Source organism: Cupressus sempervirens, chromosome 3 (genome assembly GCF_028749045.1).
Source record: "Cupressus sempervirens isolate cs-2001-9-10 chromosome 3, ASM2874904v1, whole genome shotgun sequence".
NCBI lineage: Eukaryota > Viridiplantae > Streptophyta > Pinopsida > Cupressales > Cupressaceae > Cupressus > Cupressus sempervirens.
This window is the reverse complement of record NC_143120.1, coordinates 559,299,723-559,323,474: the sequence shown is the minus strand read 5'-3', so window position 1 is coordinate 559,323,474 and position 23,752 is coordinate 559,299,723. Positions and strand designations below refer to the sequence as shown.

Sequence of the window (23,752 nt, the reverse complement as noted above, 5' to 3'; positions counted from 1 at the left end):
GAGCACGTTGTCAGTAAATATGTAGTACAAGTCCACCAGGAGAAGATTCAAGCTACCCTTGATTAGCTCCCACCAAAATCGCTATTTGAATTGAGGGTTCCTTGGACTGTGTAGTTATTACCGGAGGTTTGTAAAAGGGTTCTCTCAACTCAGTGCACCATAAACAGATCTAAGAAAGGCTCCTTCCAGTGGAATGAAAAAGCACAACACACTTTGATAAGTTAAAAGAAGCAATAAGCACTTGCCCGGTTCTCGCCTTACCTGACTTCACCCAACCATTCATTCTGGAGTGTGAAACATCCAGAGAGAGCATTGGCGCAATATTGATGTAAGATAGAGATCCTTTAGCCTATGACAATTAGAATCTTACACAAGCGGAGCGTCTATATTCCATTTATGACAAAGAGATGTTGGCCATCGTACATGCACTGACCAAGTTTCAGCAATATTTGGTGGGTGCCAAGTTTGTTGTCTGTACCGATCATAATAGTTTAGATATTTTTTAGAGCAATTGGATCTAAATGAAAGGCAACAAAAATGGGCAAGTAAGATTCAGGCTTTTGATTTCAACATTGAATATGTGAATGGAAAGAACAATGTGTTTGCAGATGCTTTGTCAACAAAAAACCACCATCTATTTACTGTCTCAAATTTTGGCTGACTGGAAAGCACACTTATTGTTGGAATATCCCAAAAACACATTTGCATGTAAGTTAATGGACGACACTCAGGATGACTGATACAAGGTGGTGGATGACATCATTTACTATAAGGATCAAATATACTGAGTGCCTGAATCCAAACTAAAGAAGAAAATCCTAAAGGAAATACATCCCTCACACTTGGTCGGACAACCGGGGTTCCTCAAAACCTATAGACAGCTTAGGGAGAGATTTTTGTGGGAGGGACTTAAAGGTGATATTTTGCAATACGCACGAGAATGTGCAGTCTACTAGCAAAACAAATCCGAACACACTTTACCTCCTAGGCTATTGCAACCCTTGCTGATACCAGAACAGAAGTGGGAAAGTATTTCTATGGACTTCATCACCAAGCTTCCTAAGGTAAATGGAAAGGATTGTATCTTTGTGGTGGTTGATAGATTGATGAAGTATGCACACTTCTTCATCATCTCCTCCAATTTCCAGGTCGCACAAGTAGCAGACTTATTTTTCAGAGAAGTTTTTTTGTTTGCATGGATTACCTCGAAACATTGTTAGTGACAGGGATGGTTGATTTTTTAGTATTTTCTAGAGAGAATTATTTTGGTTGACAAGAACACAATTGTCACCAAGTACTAGCTACCACTCTTAAACAGATGGAGAGACAGAGATTGTGAACAAGTGGTTGGAAAGCTACCTCCGGAACTACATTTCGGCACAGCAACGGGCTTGGGTCAAATGGATACATATGGGGGAATATTGTTACAATACAACTTATCACTTGTCTATTGGGATGGCACCCTTCAAAGCACTATACGAGTATGAACCTTTTCATTTATCAACATGGTATTGGGTGACAGTGGTGCACCAAGGGTGAGGGACTGGCTTCAGGAAGGGCAAGACATCCTGAGATTCTTGAAGAACTTACAAAGGGCACAAAATCAACAAAAGATTTATGTCCACAGACACTAAATTAAGAGAAGTTTTGAAGTGGGAGACTTGGTCTATCTCAGGCTCTAACCATACAAGCAACCTCGTTGAAGGCAACAGAGAAAGAAAAATTGAAGCCACGTTTTTATGGTCCTTATCGTGTAACTCGCTGTATTGGTGAAGTTGCCTATGAACTCGAACTTCCAAAAGGGAGTCGCATCCATAATTTCTTTCACATCTCTTGCCTGAAGAAAGTCATGGGATAGAACATCATAGTAACCATAGATCTTCCGCCACTCAATGAAGGTAAGCTTATGTTAGAACCGATCCAGATCATTGATGTATGGGAGAAGACTCTGTGGAACCGTACCCTGAGGAAATACTTGGTACGCTGGAAACACTTGCCGCTAGATGACGTGACTTGGGAAGGTGAACACATTCTTCAACATCCGGCATTCCATTTTTTTGAAGACAAGCAAAATTTGGGACGCGAGGACTATAATGTTCCTATCATAAAATAAATATATAATCAAAGCATTGTTTATGGGCCGATAAATTTAGTATATCTCGGACCCATTTTTATTTTAATTGTTTTTGTAGGTGTTGTCGTCGGCTATCTTTGTAAACCCTAGGGAGTTTCTCCGAAGGATCTTTAAGAACGGCATGTAGGTAATAGTTGGTATGCAATTTGGATTATACTTTCTTGGTACTTCGAATTCCTGTTGGAATTCTTTGTTGTTCGCCATTTCGAAAGTGAAAGAGCTTCCTTATTTGGTTATTCCGGTTTCGGTGGTATTCAACCCTCACCCTATTCCGTCAATGTATAACTTGGCTCGGATTTGGCAAATTGGAGCACCATCACTATTTGCAACTACAATCTCTGCTTGGTTCCAAATTGATGTTTTGTGCGTATTCAATCTTCATTGCTTATTTCATTTGGCAGCCCGAAAGCAATTATAAATCTTTGCATTTATTTGTAACACTTAAACCGTACACATTCCTTCTATACGCCCTAAACCCCTCTCCACTACTCCCTTCAATATCTAGTTCGACACACCCATAAACACATTCTTGGTTGTAGTACGGACATCCCTCTCAGGCCATACGGAAAACATCACTCCTCACCGTACGGACAGTACAGACAACTCCACCCTAAGGCCACGTAGCACATCCTTCACCGTACGGCCACCCTACAGCCAAACATTCTCCCTGATTTCCACCATACAGTCAACCCCAACATCATCACTGTACCGCCAACACACCTCATACGCACGGTCATCGTTTGATTGCGTTCTATGGCTTCTGATACATACTTCCAAGTCCATTGATACTACAAAACATGCAACCCAAGAACGAAACATTACATTTTAAGATTTAGCTTTCATTTCGGTTTGATCCAATTTCATTAAGTTTTGTAGAAGTTATGGTCGTTTTAGTGAAGGAACCTCTGAATTTGTTTTTGGGTTAGCAGTTACAGGAATAATTGGATAACTTTTATTCCACTTATTGGACTTTGCTATAAATTTTGGAAAATGACTATAATTCATTATTCTTTAATCTCTCCAAAGGGGTTTCATATATGTTTTCATTTCTGAAAGTCATGAATGATTGTTTGGAAGCTCTAGATTCTTCTCCAATCATTAATTTAGTTCAAAATTTGCCAAAATGTGCAAAATTTCATTAGAAAGTTATCAAATATTGTTTATTTAATTTTGTGAATCCAAACAGCTACTTGCATCAGAGGCCCAACAAGAATCCCTTTACCCCGCCAATGGTTTTGGTGAACAAAAAATATGAAAAAATGTGTATGTGCATCGACTATAGTGCACTGAACAAAAAAGCTATCAAGAAGATGTACCCAACATCATGGATAGATGAGTTTATTGATAAGTTGCATAGAGCCTATTATTTCACCAAGATTGATTTATGGTCAAGTTATCATCAGATCAAGCTGATAGTTAAGGACATAGAGAAGGCAACATTCAGATGCCATACAATTTGAGCTCTTGGCAATGTCAATTGGGCTTGAAAATGCTCCTCCCACATTTCAGAATTGCATAAAACAAGTGTTCAATAGGCAGTTGCATTGTTTTTATTAGTCTTCTTTGATGGCATCTTGATTTTTGCAAGACAAGGGAGCAGCATTTGCAGCACTTGGAGGAGGTTTAGAGTATCATGGAGAGTGAGGCACTGTTTGCCAAGGAATCCAAATGTGAATTCAGAATGAGAGAGCTTTTGTATCTTGTACACTATTAGAGAAGATAGAGTGAGGGTAGTCATCATTGAATGACCGACTCCAACTAACCTCACATGACTGAAGGGGTTCCTTGGATTGTGTGGCTTGTATAGGAGGTTTGTACAAAGGTTTCCCAGACAACAACTCTGTTGAAAAACTTACAAAGAAAGGAGCCTTTGAGTGGTTAAAGACAACACGGAAATATTTTGAGCATTTCAAGCAGCTGATGTAATCTTGTCTAGTATTAGTTCTTCTATATTTCAGTAAATGACAGTGAGACAGCCTACAAAATCATCCTCCTTGCCATGAATAACACAACAAAGTTCCTTGTTCTCATAGTGGGTCTCACTTTGGCACTCAATTGCAAAAGTGACTAATTTGTATATTTAAGAAGATTCAATGGTGGTCAGTACGGGTTCGTCTAAATCTTCTATGATGTCCTGGCAATTAAAGTATCTTTTGCAACAAGCCCTCGAGCTAATGTGAATGCTGAATTGTTATATGGTTTTGCATTGAGAGGCTGATATTATTGCAAATAGGACAGCAAACATGACAATCTGTGACAAAACCCATTATTATGAGTGGGATTTGTACCCAGTTGACCCCTGTTTTGCCAATGGGTTAGTACTAATCACTGGTTTTTCTACACTGTTTAATAGAGGCAAGCATTGGCAAAACCAACAATTGCCTTTCCCACACAACTTGGATGAGGCAAGCTTCTGTATATTGATGTTAGTACCTGCCGAAACTACATCTCACTGAAATATTTCTGTCTTGCCGTGAGTTTTCCACTTTTGGAGAATATTTTGTATTTGGAATGTGTGGTGATGCTGCCCCGCACATTTACTATCCCCTGATGCATCATCATGTTCTCAAATAACAGTTTTTAGTTTATAAATTATGCAGATACAAGTGGCTAGCAAATAATCCTTCCATGCTCATCCAATATTACTGCATGCCTTGGCAATACGAGTTGGGAGACTATTGCAATGGATCTCTTTTGTGTGGATGGGATAGACATTAGTTTCATCTCCCTATCTAATGTAGTTATGCAGCTGTGTGGTCTTGACTGATGCCATCTTCCTCACGGTGGTTTTCAAAAGAATTTCCTTTAAGGCAAATGTTCCCATATGAAGGCAACTATTCCCATATGAAAGTATAAATTGAAGATTGAATACATTCTGTCGCGTAGATAAGAAGATTTTATATTGTATAACTTATGCAAGCAATACAATTGTATATCAGAGACGGCTCGTGTAACAGAGAAGATTGCATATATAATTCAGAATATCAGAGATGGCATATGTCTGCCTGAGATCCTGTAACATCCAGCATACACCACATTCGAGGATCAGATACAGCTACACAATAGTGCATACATTCTATTGTAATATGAGAAACAGCCATTATATCATAAACTGCATTATAGTTGCAGTATTGCATTTGAAACTACCAGTCATATGTATTGAGACAATTCGTTATAATTGTATTCATACTTCATCGTTGTAGCATTTGGAATTACCAGTCATTCATACTGTAATTATCATTTGCATTCAGAATTACCTGTCATAGTCTGTGTTTTGCACTGAATGTATTGAGATTAAATTGGGAAGAAGGATTTCATGATTTGCGTAGTGTCTCATATAATTCAAAAAGGGGGCATTACAATGTCAAAAGTGGGATGTGTTAGTCTCTGAGCCATTCTGGACCTACCAGGAATTAAGGAGAAATTCTCCTCATTTCATTCCAAGTTTCCTAGGACTAAATTGAGGAGTGTGCTGCTGGACTTGTATGAGTATTTTCGTGTTTCGTTACAAGGAGTATTATAGCTTATGTAAACCGATAGAATGACCAGTACAGTTTGTTGGTAGCAGTCTTTTGCCAGCACTTATAGTATTGATGCCTTTATCAACCATGGAGGATAGTAAAATGTTTTTTTGAAATGTCAGAACCTTGAATCCAATTGGCCATTAAGATTAGCTGGGGTGTTCGAATTAGTAATTCAAATTGTCATTCTGAGAATACTATCAAATTGATGACATAGCAGATATAGACTTATAGTTGCATATATACATTCTCAATAAAAAGAGCAATACTATATCAGAATTCAAGTATAAAGCAGCTGATTGTCATTTTAATTACAGAACTGTCGATCTTATTGGTCGATCTGCCAAACCCTTACTATAAAATTTATCATAGAAAAATAAGTCAAGTATTTTAATAAAATTAAAGGCCAATTGAGTAATCACTAATTAAATAATTTGTACAAGTTCGGATAGGAGGACACTTGCAATTGAATCAGTTCCAAATCCCATAGAACCGGACAAAGAGCATTGCAAATTAAGATATCTTCAATATACTTCTCCAAGAAGAGTGAGTGCTCCCGAAGTGTCGAATTTACACAGAAAAGTATCATTGTCCTCTTCTTGGCTCCAAAAACTCTTTGCTATTGTTTAGACACTTATCCAGCAAAGATGTCACTCTCCAAAAGAGTTAGGGCTTCCAAGGATGCCGAAATGGACCAAAACAGGAATATTACACATGGCTCATGATTTCAAAGACTAATGTGGATTCCTAAAATTAAGTTCACATTAGACCACTTAAACACATTTACTATAGTTCGTGCTTACACACCCAAGTCCTATTGAGCTGGTCCATCTCCTTGATAACCTACATATCCCTCCCTATTTAGAATCAGATTCATAAAGTTCTCCTTTGAACTCACAAACCTGGACAAATTGAACTAAAAAATAGCATGCAATCATGAAGCGCATTGTGCTCGACTTGGGAACAAACAAAATCAGTTCGTCATTAGGCACTTCTAACAGATTGTCAGCTTTCAACAACTTGTTGCTACTAACTAGTTCTTATAACAATAAATTTTAACTTATTTGTAAGTGATGACATCAAGCTTATCATGAATGCATGACTGAGTGACATAAAGAAGCTCTGAAAAACTAGGTGTCCATTCTTACAAAACAGTGAAGAATGTGATTCCAAACCTGTCTGAGATGCAAGCATTTAATACAAACATGAGACAACCACCTTCACACAATTATAACTCTGACTTTCACCAATGGCAACAATCACAATTGGTAAACACAAGACTCATGGCAACACCATGGCTTCAGTCTTCAACAGAGATACAAGTCAGTCTCCTGGTATACTCCATATTCAGACTTTCAGTAAATTATCGCTTTTAACCGTAGCACCTTCACTTAGCTTCACCTTGCACAATTTATTCTATTTGTATAGTAGTTTAATTTTCTCAGATGTTCTGGTCCATGGGAACTAGCTCAAGGTTTATTTTATCCATTCCTGAATATTCAATAATAATTTTGGGATTTCAACTGTGTTAGCACTTTTCTTTTCATTAAATATTCTTTGGGGGAAGTGCAGCATCCAAGATTGCCCAAGTATGTCCTACGTTCATGTCGGACATACTAGAGCAGAACCCACATGATTTGGTCCTACACTAGACATACTCAGGGCATACTTGGGTTAGGAATCTAGGATCCTTTCCTGGGATGGACCTGTTATGGATGCTAAGGTGGATATAAAGAATAAACATTGAAGTACATTCTAAAGCATATTAACAAAGGATAAGAAAAAGATAGTGTAGAGTTCATCCAAAATGAAAAGGAAATTTCTACAAGCATACCGTTGAACAAGCTCAAACCCTTTTTGAAGCAAGCCAGGTTTTATAACCTGCACATGACCATAATGAAAAGAATTTGATTAGCTAGGAGAAACATACTGAAGCTCAATTTATTGCTGACCATTTATGATTAAATATTCAATACAATAAAATTTAGTGAGACTATTTTTGGATTGTTTAAGGAAAACATAAATTACAAATTACTCAAATAATGGACTTTGAAAGCTGAAAATTTGCCTCAAAATATACCCATTTTGTTGGAATATTACATCTTAGTATGGTAAATAAAAATTACTAAATATAATTAATTATTGCTGGTCTATAAATAAAAGAAAGTATTGGTTAAGTTGGTTACTTGGGTGGACAAGTTTTGTGTCAGAAACCATATGTTTTATAAGCCAAGGCACATCACTGTACAAGGTAACTTGATGAAATAATTATCTGTGTTTTCTGTACCATTCTCAATTTGGTACCAGAATGTTCTGTAGTTCTGGTTGAAAAGATGATCCTATTAAAATTAGTTCTAATGTTAAATGTTTCCATATTTAACTTATGAGCCAGCAAACTCAGAAATGTTATGGTTTAAAAATGCAAATTTAGCAGTCCATAATTTTATAGTGAAGCATTGCATTTGAAGAATCGCAGAAAGTGTAGTCCAAATGTAATTGTGTCTATACCACACAAAGAATGACAAGTATTTATCATCAATAGTAACACACAATTAACAATTTGAATTGCACTTAAATAACTACATTATTTTGAGTTGTACTACCAATGTGCTAAAAAATGGGCTTCATTGTGGTGAAGAAAATTTATAATCTTCCCAAAGTTAATACCATGCAGCAAACAAGTTCATAGTGCCTAGGATGTTACCCGGGCTTAGTTCCATGTTGAATGTATATGAAATCAGTGAGAGAAACTAATCTTTTACAGTGGCGGCATTCAATTCCTAGTTTAAAGCTTCCTCTAGCAATTATGTGGAAATAAAATGAACAATCTTGTGCTAAGAAAAATTTGTGCATTGCTTGTCAAAGAGTTATTAATGGTTTGAACATTTTTATTGTTGAGTGGATTGTTTTTTAAGGATTGTTCTTGTTATAATATTTTCACCTACAAACTCAATTAGTAAGCTTCTGTGATTTATAGATGTAGAAAGGGTGTTTCTGTCATTGGGATAAGGATGAGCTGGGTGGAGTTTTGCCTTTCTCGCAGAGTTTTTCTTTCATGAGTTGTAAAAGGGATAAGACAAACATATATGATTTTGCCAAGTGCTAAGGTGATGGGTATGAGATCTGGGTGGGTTTTTCTGTTCAGACTTTTGCCTTTACAAGGCTTCTTTATAGATAAATAAGCATTAATGGGTAGCCATTATGATAAAGTTGCTAAGGCATGACTGTTGGGCCACTAATTCACCTTTTTTAACTGCTTTGAGTGGTCTGATTAACTGAATCCGACCAAGGAGTTAGTGCTCTCCTAAGTACAGCTAGATTGAAGCTATAAGGATGGACTGAGAGCTCATTTGTACGACAGATTTGGGACTTCTTCTCACTCATTTTGAGATATGCAGATTTGTAACACCTTTGGACAAAAATATGTAGCTTGGACCTTCTAAGTTTTTTTTCTAATATCATGTGTCCTTGTTGTTGATACAAGTTCTTATGATGTTCTTTGTCCTTGGAGTTGTATTGCATGTTAGAGCCTTTATGCTGGAAGATACACAGTTCTTTGCAGGTGGAGTTGTGTTGGTCATTAGAATCAGTCCTATAGTATGAGAAAGGATCTTCCCCTCTTAAGGTTGAGCTTATTCAGCCTTCTTATAAATTGTTTATGCAAAGATCATGTTATTGGGTTGTGTACTAACGTTCTTGTATTACAGTTTTCTATTTTGTGTTCGTTATATGCTAAGGCTCAAAGATACAATTTGGTGCATCACCATAGGTTTTATATTTCAATTAAATTATCCATCTATCCCTTTTACTCAAAAAGTTAAGTTTTGAGACTATCGGCTAAGTATCTTATGGGAATTGGTGTAGAATTCAGAGATTTAATCCAATTTTGGGAAAGCCACTGCCCAAAAGTGTTCCCATGTTTCTTTAGAAAGTCAAATTCTATAACTTGGCAATTGGGGTCCACTTCTGAGAGAACAGTTATTGGCATGCCCAATGGGACTAGTGATTGATTTTCAATCCCTTTTTACAATATTTTTGCTATTGTTAGTGTGAACAACAATATATTGTTTTGTAAAAGTTACACAATTGGCAACTCTGAGCTTTGGAAAGTGCAAACCAACATATAAAAGCTTATGAGAAGAGTGGAAACAAGGAGCGGCTCTTTATATTTCAAGTGTCACAGCTATCTCCACCTAAGAGAAGAGGGAGGTTGATTGAAAAGCCATAACAAAAGTTACACACTTGGCGACTTTGAGCTTTGGAAAGTCCAAAACTATTGTGATGTGGAGCCTAATCAAACTAGGAGGTCAACTTTTTCCCCACTATATTCAGCACGGTTTCCCTCTACATTTTATTATGGGAGTTTGGGGGCAGATCCCCCAAGACAAAGTCAAGGGGCAGCACCCCTTGCGAAGTCCTGGGGCAAAGCTATTAAAAACTTGTATACAATGGCTTGCGGTTAGGGATTTCATAATGTATGATGAGATTGTAGCTTCTTGCAATAGCATTGAGTTGTAAGAGATTGCAGATTGTAATCAGGTTTAATCACTAGATGATAAAAATATTGTAACCACATTAAATCCTTGTGTTTTGTGTTCTCTTTTATGTAATTTATTATTTTTCGATATTGGTTATATTTGCATGAAATTGTTATTTCTATCCATGATTAATCCTAACAAGTGGTGTCAAAGTGAGGTGTCATCGTTTTTTTAAGCTATCTTCTGCAGGAAGGTCTCACAGTTTAGTGGGAGTGATGGCAGATGAGGGTAAGCTGAAGATTGAGAAGTTTAATGGGTAGAACTTTCAATCATGGAAAATGCAAATGGAGGACTATCTTTATTGGAAGGATTTATGACGGCCATTGGAAGGAAAACCCAAGAAACCGACCGCAATGACAAATGAGGACTGGGATATTTTGGATAGAAAGACACTTGGAACTATTCGATTATGCTTGGCACAATCCATGGCATTTAATATTACAAAAGAAAAGACGGCTGAAGAGTTGATGCAAACCCTAGCAAGGTTGTTTGAAAAGCCCTCTCAATCAAATAAGGTATTTCTCATGAAGGGTTTATTTAATATGAAGATGACAAAAGTTCAATTTGTTGCAGATCATTTAAATGAGTTTAATACGGTTACCAGTCGATTATCTTTTATAAATGTTAATTTTGATGAAGAAATTAGGGCTCTCTCGATTTTGTGTTCTTTGCCTGAAAGATGGAATTTCTTGGTAATGGCTGTGAGTAATTTTGTTTCTAGATCTAATACCCTAAAATTTGATGATGTGATTGATGTTATTCTGAGTGAGGAAACTCATAGGAAAACCTCAAGTGGATCTACATTAGGAAGAGTTTTGAACACACAAAGAAGAGGCAAAACGAATGAGAGAGGAAACAATTATGAAAATCGTGGAAAATCAAGAGGAAAGTCAAAGGGAAAGAGGTCACAATCCAAAGGACCAAGAGATTGTTGATACTGTGGAAAACTGGGGCATAAGAAGAAAGATTGTTGGACTCTAAAGAACAATGAAGGAGACAAACAAGATGGAAACAAGGAGGCAAATGTGGTTAGTAACAAATCCGAAGAGGATCTTTCTTTAGAAAGTATTGATAATTCATGGGTTTTAGATTCAGGGGCTTCATTTCATGCTACTCCCCATAAAGGTTATTTTCTTGATTATGTCCAAGGAGATTTTGGGATTGTTTATTTGGGGAATAATGAACTCTATCAAATTGTTGGAAATGGTAGAATTAAGATTAAGTTGCAGAATGGGAATCATTCGCTACTACAAGAGGTAGGACATGTTCCAAGGCTGAGTAGGAATTCAATTTCAGCAGAGCAATTGGGTGATGAGGTTTGCATCATTACTTTTAATGATAAAAATTTGACGGTTTCAAAAGGTTCCCTTGTAGTAGCGAAAGGTGTGAAAGTAGGCACCTTATATCTTTGTACAGGTCATATTGTTCCTTCTACTCCAATTGTTTCAATGAAAAATGAAAGTTTAAGAACAATTGCTACTGCTGAGCAACGAGAACAAACAATTGTTGTAGATTCTGATATAGCACTATGGCACAACAAACTTGGGCACATGAGTGAGAAAGATATGAAATTACTTCATTCAGAGAATATTTTACTGGGTCTGAAATGTGTCAATATGGATTTCAGTGAAAGTTGTATTTATGGAAAACAAAAGAGAGTTAGTTTTGTGAAAAGTGGGAAGGAAAAGAAAAATGAGAATTAGAGCTTGTGCATACAGATGTATGGGGACCAGCTCAAGTATCTTCCCTTGGTGGCGCTCATTGTTATGTCACATTTATTGATGATGCAACTAAAAAAGTATGAGTTTCTTTTCTTAGACAAAAATCTGATGTATTTCAAACTTTCAAGAAATGAAAATGCTTGGCTGAAAATGAGACTGGCAAAAAGCTAAAATGTTTCAAATTTGATAATGGTGGTAAATATTGCAACATCTAATTTGAAGATTATTGTTCCTCTAATGGTATTTATACACAGAAAACTATTCCAAGGCCTCCACAAGAACATGGAGTGGTTGAATGCATGAACAAGACAATAATGCAGTGTGCAAGGAACATGAAGTTGCATGCTAGGCTGCCCTTAAACATGTGGGTTGAGTCACATTTACTCCTTTGGGCTGCGGTATTCCAAAGGTTGCATGGATTGGTACGAAAATGAGTTATTATTTTCTCATAACCTTCGGTTGTGAAGCATTTGCACATATAGATTCTGAAAATAGAATTAAGCTGGAAGCTAAATCTAAGAAGTGTATATTTGTTGGATATGGCATTAATGAATTTGCTAATAGACTTTGGGATTTTGAAAATCTTATAATTGTAAAAAATGGGGATGTCATATTCAATCAAAAGTGTTGTACAAAGATTTGCTGCAGCAGCATGAGAAGAAAGAAAATGATTATGTAGCGTTGGATGATACTCAAAAGGATGATGTTCAAGTAGTCCCTCATGCTCTACAACAACAAATACCACACATCCCAGTGAATGTTAGACAGTCAATAAGGCTAAGTAGACCTCCAAAGAGATTTTCTTCCTCTTTCTATTCTATTTTATTAACAGATGATGGTGGAGCCTAAATGTTATAATAGAGTTGTGCAGGTGGATACAAAGATTCAATGGGAGTCTACAATTAAAGAAGAAATGGACTCATTACTGAAAAAATCAAACTTGGGATTTATGCAAGTTGCCTATAGGTAAAAGGGCTTTGCAAAATAAATGGATTTATAGGCTGAAAGAAGAGGATGGAAGCAAGAAAAAATTTAAAGTCGGGTTAGTTGTAAAAGGATTTGCACAGAAAAAAGGAATTGGTTTTGATTAGATATTTTCTCCGGTTGTTAAAATGTTTGAAGTATTGTGGCTACTGAAGATTTGCATTTGGAACAGTTTGATGTTAAAACAAATTTCTTCATGGTGATTTGGATGAATAATATGGTACAGCCACAAGGATTTGAGGTCAAAAGTAATGGAAATTTTGTGTATAGATAAAAGAAAAGTTTATATGGCTTGAAGCAAGCACCTTGGCAACGGTATCTTAAATTTGACAATTTTATGCATGAGCATGGATACATTGGGTGTCATTCAAATCACTGTGTTTATTTTAAGAGGTTGGATTATGATAGCTACATAATTTTATGCTGATGTGTTGATGATATGCTAGCAGCAAGGTCTAACATGGATCGCATCAAGGGGTTAGAAGAACAATTAACAAATTGATTTGCTATGAAGGATTTGGGGGCGGCAAAACAAATCCTTGGTATGAAAATTTGTAGAGATAGGAAAAACAAAAAATTGACATTATCTCAAGCTGATTATATTGAGAAGGTGTTGCAACGTTTCTTTATGGAGAATGCCAAAGCTGTCAGCACACCTTTGCCTGGTCATTTGAAATTGACTAAGGTGATGTGCCCAAAGACACAAAAAGAGGAGACTAAAATGTCGAAGGTACCTTATGCTTCAACTGTAGGGAGCTGAATGTATGTCATGTTATGTACTAGGCCAAATATTGCACATGCAGTAGGAGTTGTTAGCAAGTATATGAGTCATCTTGAAATTGAGCATTGGAACACAGTTAAATGGATTTTCAAGTATTTGAGAGGAATATCCAGTAAGTATTTACATTTTGGGGGATCTACTACTAATTTACAGGGCTATGTTGACTCGGATTTGGCAAGGGATATTGATACTAGGCGAAAGGTTAATGCTTTATCGACTACAAAGGCGGTGTATGTTTCTACTACGAGGCAGCCAAGAAGATGATATGGCTTCAATTCTTCATGGAAGAGTTGGGGCACCCACAGATGGACAATTATTTGTTTACAGGTAGTCAAAGTGTCATTCATCTTGCGAAGAATTTTGCTCTCCATTCAAAAACCAAGCACATAGACTTGTGATACCATTTCATTCGATCAGTTTTGGATGAACAGTTAAAGCTGGAGAAGATACATACAGATGATAATCCAGTAAACAAGGCAGTGACAAGGGAGAAGCTAAACTACTCTTCATCTTTGAGTGGTCTTATAGACTTAACAGAATGAAAGAACAACAAAGTCCGGGATAATTTTACATTCTAGGAGTTACAGGTTCAGCGGTGCTATGATCAATCTCCAAGTGGGAGGTTATTGGTGTGGAGTTTGATCAATCTCCAAGTGGGAGACTGTTGTGATGTGGAGCCTAATCAAACTCAGAGGTTAATTATTTCCCAATGTAACACCAGTACTGAGTACGTTAGGATGGCAAAAAGTTAGGACGAGTTTCTGGAATGGGGGGAAAATGGTCCTTATTTTCGAGACGGTAGGGGGACAGCCAGGGGATGGTAGCAAGGGGAGGAAGTGGTAGAGAGGGGTGTTTTATAGTATACATATAGAACTTGAAATGCTTGTTATGAAATGATGTTTCAGTAGAACATACCAAAATAAAACACTTGTACATTACAAAATTACAACATAAATTAGAACCATTGAACATTCAACATAGTAACATATTACATATCCAATAGTACCATTCAAAAATCAAAATTCAAATGGAAATCCAAGTCCCCATTCCAAAGGTAGCATGGAAGACAAGGTCAATGGGCAACACCCTTGAAAGGTCAAATGAATTTATTATTGTAAAGGGCATCGGCTGCTATTTTTCTATTGGATTGGGTGGACCATGTTAAATCTTTGTGTCTTGTGTTCTCTTTTGTGCGATTTCTTATTTTCAGATATTAGTTATATTTGCATGTAATTGTTATTTCTATCTGTGGTTAATCTTAACAAAAACTAGCATATTAAAGCTAATGAGAAGAGTGGAAACAAGGAGCAACTCTTCAGCTTTCAAATATCTACAACTATCTCCACCTAAGAGAAGAGGAAGGTTGGTTGAAAAGCCATAGAAACCCCTTGTTTAGAGGAGAGCTAAGTCTACCCCTATTGTAGCGAGACTTAATACATGTGTTCCTATTATTACTGCTGCTCCTCATATAGCTGTTTCAATTTTTACTGCCACAAGATGTCAAACTTCTTGAAATCCTATGGCACTACAAAGAAATCAGCCTTTTGTGTCATTCAATCAAGGCAGCCTAGTGAATATGGTGCAACATGATGTTATTCTTGTGGCTGTACTGAAGATTTTACCATATTTCACAAGTAAGGATCAAACCACCCCAACTGAGCACATAAAAGATGTGGCTTATCTCTGTGCATTACATCATGTCACAGGAGATAATGTTGTAGTAAGGCTGTTAGCTGCATCCTCGAAAGGGAAAGCTTTGTAGTGTTTTAGAGGGAAGAGTGAATTCTACATTGTTTGGGACCAAACAGGAGCTGATCTTTGCAGATTTTTCAAAGACAAATCAGATCATTTGTCTTTCGCGGAGCAGCTATCTACAATCAAGAGAGCTCCTCATTTGCTGATCTCAGATTTCAAATTTCATTTCTAAAAGACCTGGGAGAGGATTCCCTTAAACAGTAAGACCCACTGCTGATCATACTTTTTAATATTATTTGGGAGCTTTCAATAGCAACATATCTATAATGATGCAATCTATTGGAGCTTTGACAATCCCATATGCTTATGATGTAGGTATTAGAGCAAAGAACAATCTCATACAAGCTGGTCAGATTGCCCCAAGGCCTCCTCTGCCAATTTTTCCAATAGCAACTATAGTTAAATCACTAATACCTTTGCAAGCAACTCCTTTAGTTATTACTCCAGCTGCACTAGCATTACCATCACCTAATACTCAGGCCAATAGCCATGCAAATACCCCTCTAGCTCAATCTATGGATTTACAAGAGATTAAGGGTATCTTACAAACATTTGATAATGAAATTGTGAACATGAAAAAGCAGCAAAATCAAGGTCATAGGCCTTACCAAACCCTTTATCAGAAAAATCAGAATAATAGACCACCATATCAGCCCAATTACCAAGGTCAAAGACAAAATTCTAACACCTGGTCATATCAACATTATAACCCCAACACTGCTAGCTCTTTGAAAGAGTCTAGCACAAGATTATGAATGGTGTTTCCCTTGTAATCAGCCACATAAATAGAATGCTTATACAAATAGTATCATCAACCAGGCTTTGATGGTTCAAAATAGACCATGTTTGCAGGCAAGTGCCTCTGATGAAGCCTCTAAGCAACAGCAAGAAGAACAACAACCAGAGGCAACACTTATGAATTGGAAATATGAAGATTTTTGTGGTGTGAAACATACTAGTATATTTTTTGTAGACAACACAAGAAGTAAAAAGAGAGCAATATGATTTGGGAATTGGTGGTCCATTTAATACTGGAAGGATACTAATTTTATAGGCCTTACCAACCCCCTTATCAGAAAAATCAGAATAATAGACCACCATATCAGCCCAATTACCAAGGTCAAAGAAAAAATTTTAACACCTGGTCATATCAACATTATAACCCCAACACTGCTAGCTCTTTGAAAGAGTCTAGCACGAGATTATGAATGGTGTTTCTCTTGTAATCAGCCACATAAATAGAATGCTTGTACAAATGGTATCATCAACTAGGCTTTGATGGTTCAAAATAGACCATGTTTGCAGGCAAGTGCCTCTGATGATGCCTCTAAGCAACAGCAAGAAGAACAACAGCCAGAGGCAACGGTTATGAATTGGCAATATGAAGATTTTTGTGGTGTGAAACAGACTAGTACATTTTTTGTAGACAACACAAGAAGTAAAAAGAGAGCAATATGATTTGGGAATTGGTGGTCCATTTAATACTGGAAGGATACTAATTTTTCCAAAGGCGAAGTCTTCAACAAACAAAGAAAAGCCTGCAATTCTGGTACAACGAATACAACTAGCTTCAGTTGATGGTGTGAATTTTGCTACTAAGGCTTAGTCTAAAGTTAGTTTTCCTCCTTTTAACATTCTCGACAGTCTGAAGAAAGTAAATGTATCCATGTCCATGTGGCATTCTTTGAGTATTCCAGGTCAAAAGGAACTTTTGTAGTCAGCCCTATCAGACTTAAGTGTTTCTAATCAGCCTAACAAGGAAAAGCCCAAGGTCGTCGTGACTAACATTGATGTAAATGAAAAAACCAGCAAGTTTCAACAATTAAACCCTCACCTTTTCATGTATCTTTAATCATAAGAGACCACCTAATCCACAACTGCATGATTGAGTCAGGTGCTAGTAGCTTGGTTATGCCTAAACAGATTATAGATAGGCTTGGTATTAAGTATAAGCCTCTTGAAAAGGGAGTAATGCAGTTAGAAGGTGCTGCTATCAATACCATAGGAGTCATTACAAAACTCGATTTAACCCTACAAGATTGCCCAAATTTCTGCATCCCACAAGATATCTTTATCATTGAGTTACCTCCTTACTTTACTATATGTTTATCAAGGGATTTTGTCAAGATCAGGAGTTATTTGTCTTCGGATTGGTCTCATGCTGTTTAGAACCAGGTATGGCACCAAAGTTACCGTCAAGTTTGAAACTATAGTCAAAATCATGTTGAACCATACTCCTCAAGTCCTATTAATGCCAACTTGTTGGCAAATGATCAAGAGGAACAACCTATGATTCAAGAGGGTGACACTCAAACAACGATATTCCAAATATTCTCCTTGATGATTGGGTTGCTCAAATTCAGGTCGAGGACCTGTGTGAGCATTTGGCACACGCTGGTTTAGGCATGCATTTGATGCATGAGATAGATTAATTCATGCCCAACCTAGGAAAAAGTGCAGCACAACAATTTGGGAAGCAAGGTAGTGAAGTATGAGAGTTGATTTCTAACGATGCAGGGAACAAAGTTATGGCTGGTGGAGGTTGCACGTTTATTTCCCCAAACAATGAAATGTTTTTTGGTTTTGTTTCAACTGTTCCAATAATAATGCAAAATATGTAACCCTACTCCATGGATTGGAATGGGCAAGAAGGAAGAGAATCAATTATTTGAAAGTTTATGGTAACAGTGAATTAATAGTCAGAAAGGTAAGACACCTTAACATTACCAAGCAAGAGTTGCTCAAGTCTTACAAGCATACGGTATGGGATAGTCTTGATGGTTTTGATGCATTTAATTTGATTTCCATACCAAGAATTCAGAATAAGCATACTGATAGGTTGGCTGCCATGGTGCTAAATCTGACATTCCAAAACAAATCACCAATAATAAAACTAATCAGCATGTTAAAGTGGTTGTTAGACCTGTTGTACCTGATAATAGGACACGTGGACAAATATCTGAGAATGACCACCACATAGTCAATTTCATAATAGAAGCTGAAGTCTCACATGCTAACCAAATGAAGTTTCAGCATCAATATGATGACCAAATCATTTAGTTGAGAAACAACAATTTACCAAAGGGTTTGGTTACTCTTGAATCTATTTTCTATGTAGCAGATCCTTCAAGTAGTTTCGAGATATGAGAGATTGTCTTTGCTAGATGGCTATTCTGGTTATAATCAGATTTTAGTGAAGGAAGAAAACCAGTTTAAATCAGCTTTGACCACTAAATGGTGTACCATAGCATATAAAAAAGATGTCCTTTGGTTTGTCCAATGTTGGGGCAACTTTTCAGAAGGCCATTGACATGGTTTTTCATAACTTAATGTATAAATTTATAAAATTGTCTTGGTGTACATAGATGACATTACCATTTCTTCCAATGAATAAAAAGATCGCTTAAAGCACTTAAGATAGGTTTTTGAAAGATGCAAAGAGCTTAGGATATCTCTAAACCCCAAAAAATGTGTTTTTGTTATTCATGAAGGCAAATTGTTTGGTTATATTGTTTCAAAACAGGGTGTCACCATTGATCTTGAAAGAATCACAACAATTCTAACCCTTCCTTTGCCAGCACACAAGAAAGGTTTGCAGAGTTTCATTGGTAGAATAAATTTTGTTAGGAGTTTTATCCCTGACATTGCAGATTTATTGAGTCCAGTAACTGCTACGTTGAGGAAAAATATGTCTTTCGGCTAGATTAAAGAGGGAAAGAGGAGTTTAGAGCTCATTAAAGAGGGACTTGCAGCAGAAACTACACTTATAAATCCTGATCTTTCTAAGGAATTTGTTTTATATGCCTATGGGGAAATTGATTCTATCTCAACAATGTTGGTACAGCACAATAATGAAGGTCTAGAACAGCCTATGGCATTTTTCAGCCAAGGACTTAAAGATAATGAGCTAAGGTACTCTTTTGTAGAAAAGCATGTGCTTTATGCTATAAGGAGATTGAAGAAATTTAAGCACATATTGTCTAATAAAAGAGTTATTCTAATGGTTTCTCATCCAAGCATTAAGGAATTCCTTCAAGTAAGGACTTAAGTGATATAACAGTTGGTTGGATAACAAAGGCAATGGAATATGATGTGGAAATTAAAGTTACCAAATTAATCAGAGGAAAAGGGTTGTGTGAGCAGCTTGCTAACACTATAAGCAGCAAAGAAACACATGGGCAAGAGGCTATTCTGGTTTTACAAGATGAAGAACAAGCAATTTGAGTTCCTGCCACTAATTGGGTGTAGCAAATGATTCATTTTCTGCAGACTAATGAATGTAGACAAGGTTTAGATAAGGCCAAAAGAAGGTATTTCAGCTTGCAATCAATACCTTTTGTCCTTTTTAATGGTTTTTTGTTTAGAAAAGACTTAATGGCATTCTCTTGAGATGCCTTGAAGCCAATCAAGTTGAAAAGGTTTTGTAGGAATTTCATGAGGGGTCAGCAGGAGGTCACTATTCACCTAGAGCAACAGCTTTCAAGGTGATGAAGGGAGGCTAGTCTATTCAAGGATATGCACTAATGGGTAAGAATGTGCACTATTTGTTGGCAAAGAGAAAATGGCATCTTCACCCTTGCAGCCTATTCAAGTTGAGCAACCTTTATGAGATGGAGCTGGAGTTTATTGGAGTTATAAAACCCCATCCAGTGCTAGTCACAAATGGATACTAATAGCTACGGACTATTTCACTAAGTGGGCCAAGGTAGTAGCACTCAAAGAAGCTAATGAGAGCGCTGTCTTAAATTTTTAAGATGAGTTGGTTTTCAGATTTGTAGTTCTTGAATCCATTATCTTTGATAATGCTTTAGCTTTTACAGATTTAAATATTTTTTTATTGGGCTGTAAAAAATGGGATTTATTTTAATACATCTTCAAATTAGTATTCAGAAGGCAATGGCCAAGAAGAATCTACAAATAAGAATGTGATCAGAACTATTAAAAAGACTATGAAAGGTAACTAGAGAACATGGCATATGCAGTTGAAACTTGAAATCAGCTTCTAAGATGGTCAAATTACTCAGAAAAGGTCAACTAGGTGGTCACAATTCAGACTTGTTTATGGAAAAGAGAACCAGTTACCTATATCTCTTGAGTTTCCAACACTAGACTTGGCTGACTAGCTTGATATGTTAGATGAAGAACAAATGACTATAAGGTTGGCTCAACTTTTTGAGCTGGAAGAGACTACGACTGAAGCCTTGAGAAGCATAGAGCTTCAAGCATAGATGAAGAGCTCTTTTGACAAGACGGCATCTTCGAGAGTGTTCCGGCAGGGCGACATAGTGATGAAATGGGATGCACTTAAAAGCAAGCCTGGAAAACACTCTAAGTCTGACACACTATAGAGTGTGCCCTATATTGTTTCAGAATGTAAACAACACAGTACTTTTCAGCTGTCAAGTTTGGATGGCAACATGGAGCGAATCCTAGTGAATGGGATTCACCTCAAGCATTGATTCTAAAGTAGGGTCTTTCTTGTGATGTTCTTTGTCCTTGGAGTTGCATTGCATGTTGGTGACTTTAGCCATGAAGATACATAGTCCTTTGTAGGTCGTGAGTTGTGTCGGTCATAAGAATTAGTCTCAAATTATGAAATAGGATCTTCTCCTCTTAAGGCTTGAGCTTATTCAGCTTTCTTATAAATTGTTTATGCAAAGATCATGTTACTGGGTTGTTTAAGTGTCAATTATCTGTTAGGATCAAAGATACAATTTGGTGCATCACCATAGGTTTTAGATATCAATTCTATTATCCTTCTATGCCTTTTCCTCGAAAAGTTAAAGTCTTGAGACTTTAGGTGAAGTAACTTATAGGAGCTAGCCTAGAATTTGAAAATTTACTCCAATTTTGAGAACCCCGCTACTCAGAAGTGTTTCCATGTTTCTCCAGAAGGTCAAGTTTTGTAACTTGGCAATTAGGGTGCACTTTGAGCGATAACAACTCTGTTATTCAAAGTCACAATAAAACAATTTTTGTTAAAACACTTCTTTGAAAACTTGAAGCAATGTTCTGGGACTCTGCAAGTCTAACCAGAACTCTACGAGTCCAAGGCAGAGGCGCACTTTCCGGGCAATTGGCCTCTAGACTCGAACTCGATTGACTCTTGGCAAAGTCCACGTGAACTCACCGAGTCCTAAGCCCAGGACTCTCGCCAACGGCATCGACATTAAAGTGCAAAAAATTAAAAAATCAATGATTTAAGTTGCATTTTTCCAGTTGTTATAACATCTATTTGACCTAAAAAGGTCATTCCACCATTTGCTTATGCTTGTGATAGAGATGAAAGAGTTAGAGAAGAGTATTGCGGTTTTGAGAGAAAAATCAGCAAACTGGTTGACTCTCCCATATCGATTGTTGATGGTTTGTGCAACTTTGTAGCTTGCACTTAAGCATTGAGAGGAGCTTAAGGAAGCATTTGGAGGAGGCTTCTACAAACTTACTTGCATTTCCATTGTTTGACTTTGTGCAAATTTGAAGAGGTAAGCAACAAGTTGCATTTGTTTGTGTTGTTTTGTAATATTTTTTACATTCATATTTTTTACATTCCATTTTGTTTACATTTGTTTAGTCTCTACTTCTACTATCTACTATTCAGAATCTACTATCTACATTTGTTTTGATGCTAACTTTTATCTATTCATATTGCAACAACAAACACAGTGGCATAATGCCTCAGGGTGAGCCTTCTAGAAGTGGAACTAGGCCTACATTTAACCCTGATGCAAACCCAAGTGCAATAGCAAGGGATAGGGCGTGGAAACATGCCATCCCAGGCCACAAAAAGGGAGTTGTTACATGTTGGCATTGTGGTGTAGTATACAATGGGGGAGGAATAAATAGATTAAAGTAACCCCTAGCACATATACCTAGGCATGAAGCTAAACAATACAAAGATGTACCCCAAGATGTTATGCGAGACATGCAAACTCTTCTAGAGGAAAAAATGGAGAAAAATTAATTAAAAAAGAAGCAACAAGAAGAAATGGCACAACTAGCCCAACAAGGATCTTCTAGTTTTCGCTCTCCATTATCCCCTACTCCACCTACGGAGACTACTACTTCTACGAGTGTGACCATTGGGCCTCGCATTCATAAGCAAAGATCGACACTTGATTACATGTTTGTTCCACACATGGCTCCAGGTGCACAACCATCACTTGAGAGCATGGGTTGGAACAAGGAGAAGCATGATTATGCAAAATTGGCACTTGGAGACTTCTCCGTCTACTACAGCATTTCATTTGATGCAGCAAGGTACTTATTTATTTAAATTTAAATTTATGTCTTACTTCTCTTGCTTTCAAGTTTCAACTTTCAAGAGACAATAATATGCTTATTTTGTTTATTTTAATTTGTATTTTGTTTTCAAATTTAATTATAATATACAAATTTGTTTAACTTTAAATTTTACTTAATATGTTTTAGGTCCCCTTATTGGCAAATTGCAATCGATGCTGTTACTATTTGTGGACCAGGGTTCAAAGCCCCTAGTGTTGACAAGCTAGGAGGCCCTATTTTGACCCAACGGGTGGCTGATGTAGAAGATGCAATCAAGGAGCAGCATGAGGTGTAAAAGACGAAGGGTTGCACCATTATGACTGATGATTGGACTGATAGGAGTAGAACACTCCTTAACTTTCTTGTCTCCACATCAAGTAATTGTACTTAGACATAAAAAATTTAGAAGTAGAACTTGTACTTAAGAGATTAAGTTTATAAATTATGATTCATCATTGATCATTATACTTATTTCTTTCTTTTTCTTCAGATGCCACGATTTTTTTGAAATCAATCGATGCCTTAGGAAAAACAAAGAATGTTGAATATCTTTGTGAGATAATGGATGAAGTATGTGATAAAGTATGTGGGTGAGGAGAATGTGGTGCAAATAGTTACAGATAATGCAGCAAGTTATGTTGCTGCAGGAAAGCTTCTTATGGAGAGACACCCTCACATATTTTGGACCCCTTGTGCCGCTCATTGCATTGACCTCATGTTAGAAGATCTTGGTAAATTCTCTTAGATAAAAACAATTATAGAGCAAGGAAGTAGTGTATGCAAATACATATATAATCATATATGAGTCCTCAACCTCATGAGGAAATACAGTGACCAAAAGGAGTTGTCCCGTCCAGGGGTCACTAGATTTGCAACCAATTTTCTCACATTGAAATCTTTGCTTGATTGAAAGGGAGGTTTCAAATGCATTTTTGTTAGTGAGGAGTAGATTGCATCATCATATCCAAATACCACTGCAGAGATTGATGCAGCAGATCGTGTTTTTGATGAAGCTTCATTTTAGACACCGATCATTG

General features: G+C 36.9%; 1 protein-coding gene across 2 annotated transcripts in view; it reads right to left on the bottom strand.

The window, feature by feature from the left end:
* Positions 1 to 23,752, bottom strand: part of ISPD (Nucleotide-diphospho-sugar transferases superfamily protein) — a 224,407-nt gene that overhangs the window by 45,878 nt on the left and 154,777 nt on the right. For both annotated transcript variants that reach the window (XM_089820899.1, XM_089820900.1), the window contains exon 10: positions 7,490 to 7,536. In XM_089820899.1, the coding sequence (XP_089677025.1) occupies positions 7,490 to 7,536 (47 nt within the window). The remainder of the gene's footprint in view (positions 1 to 7,489; positions 7,537 to 23,752) is intronic.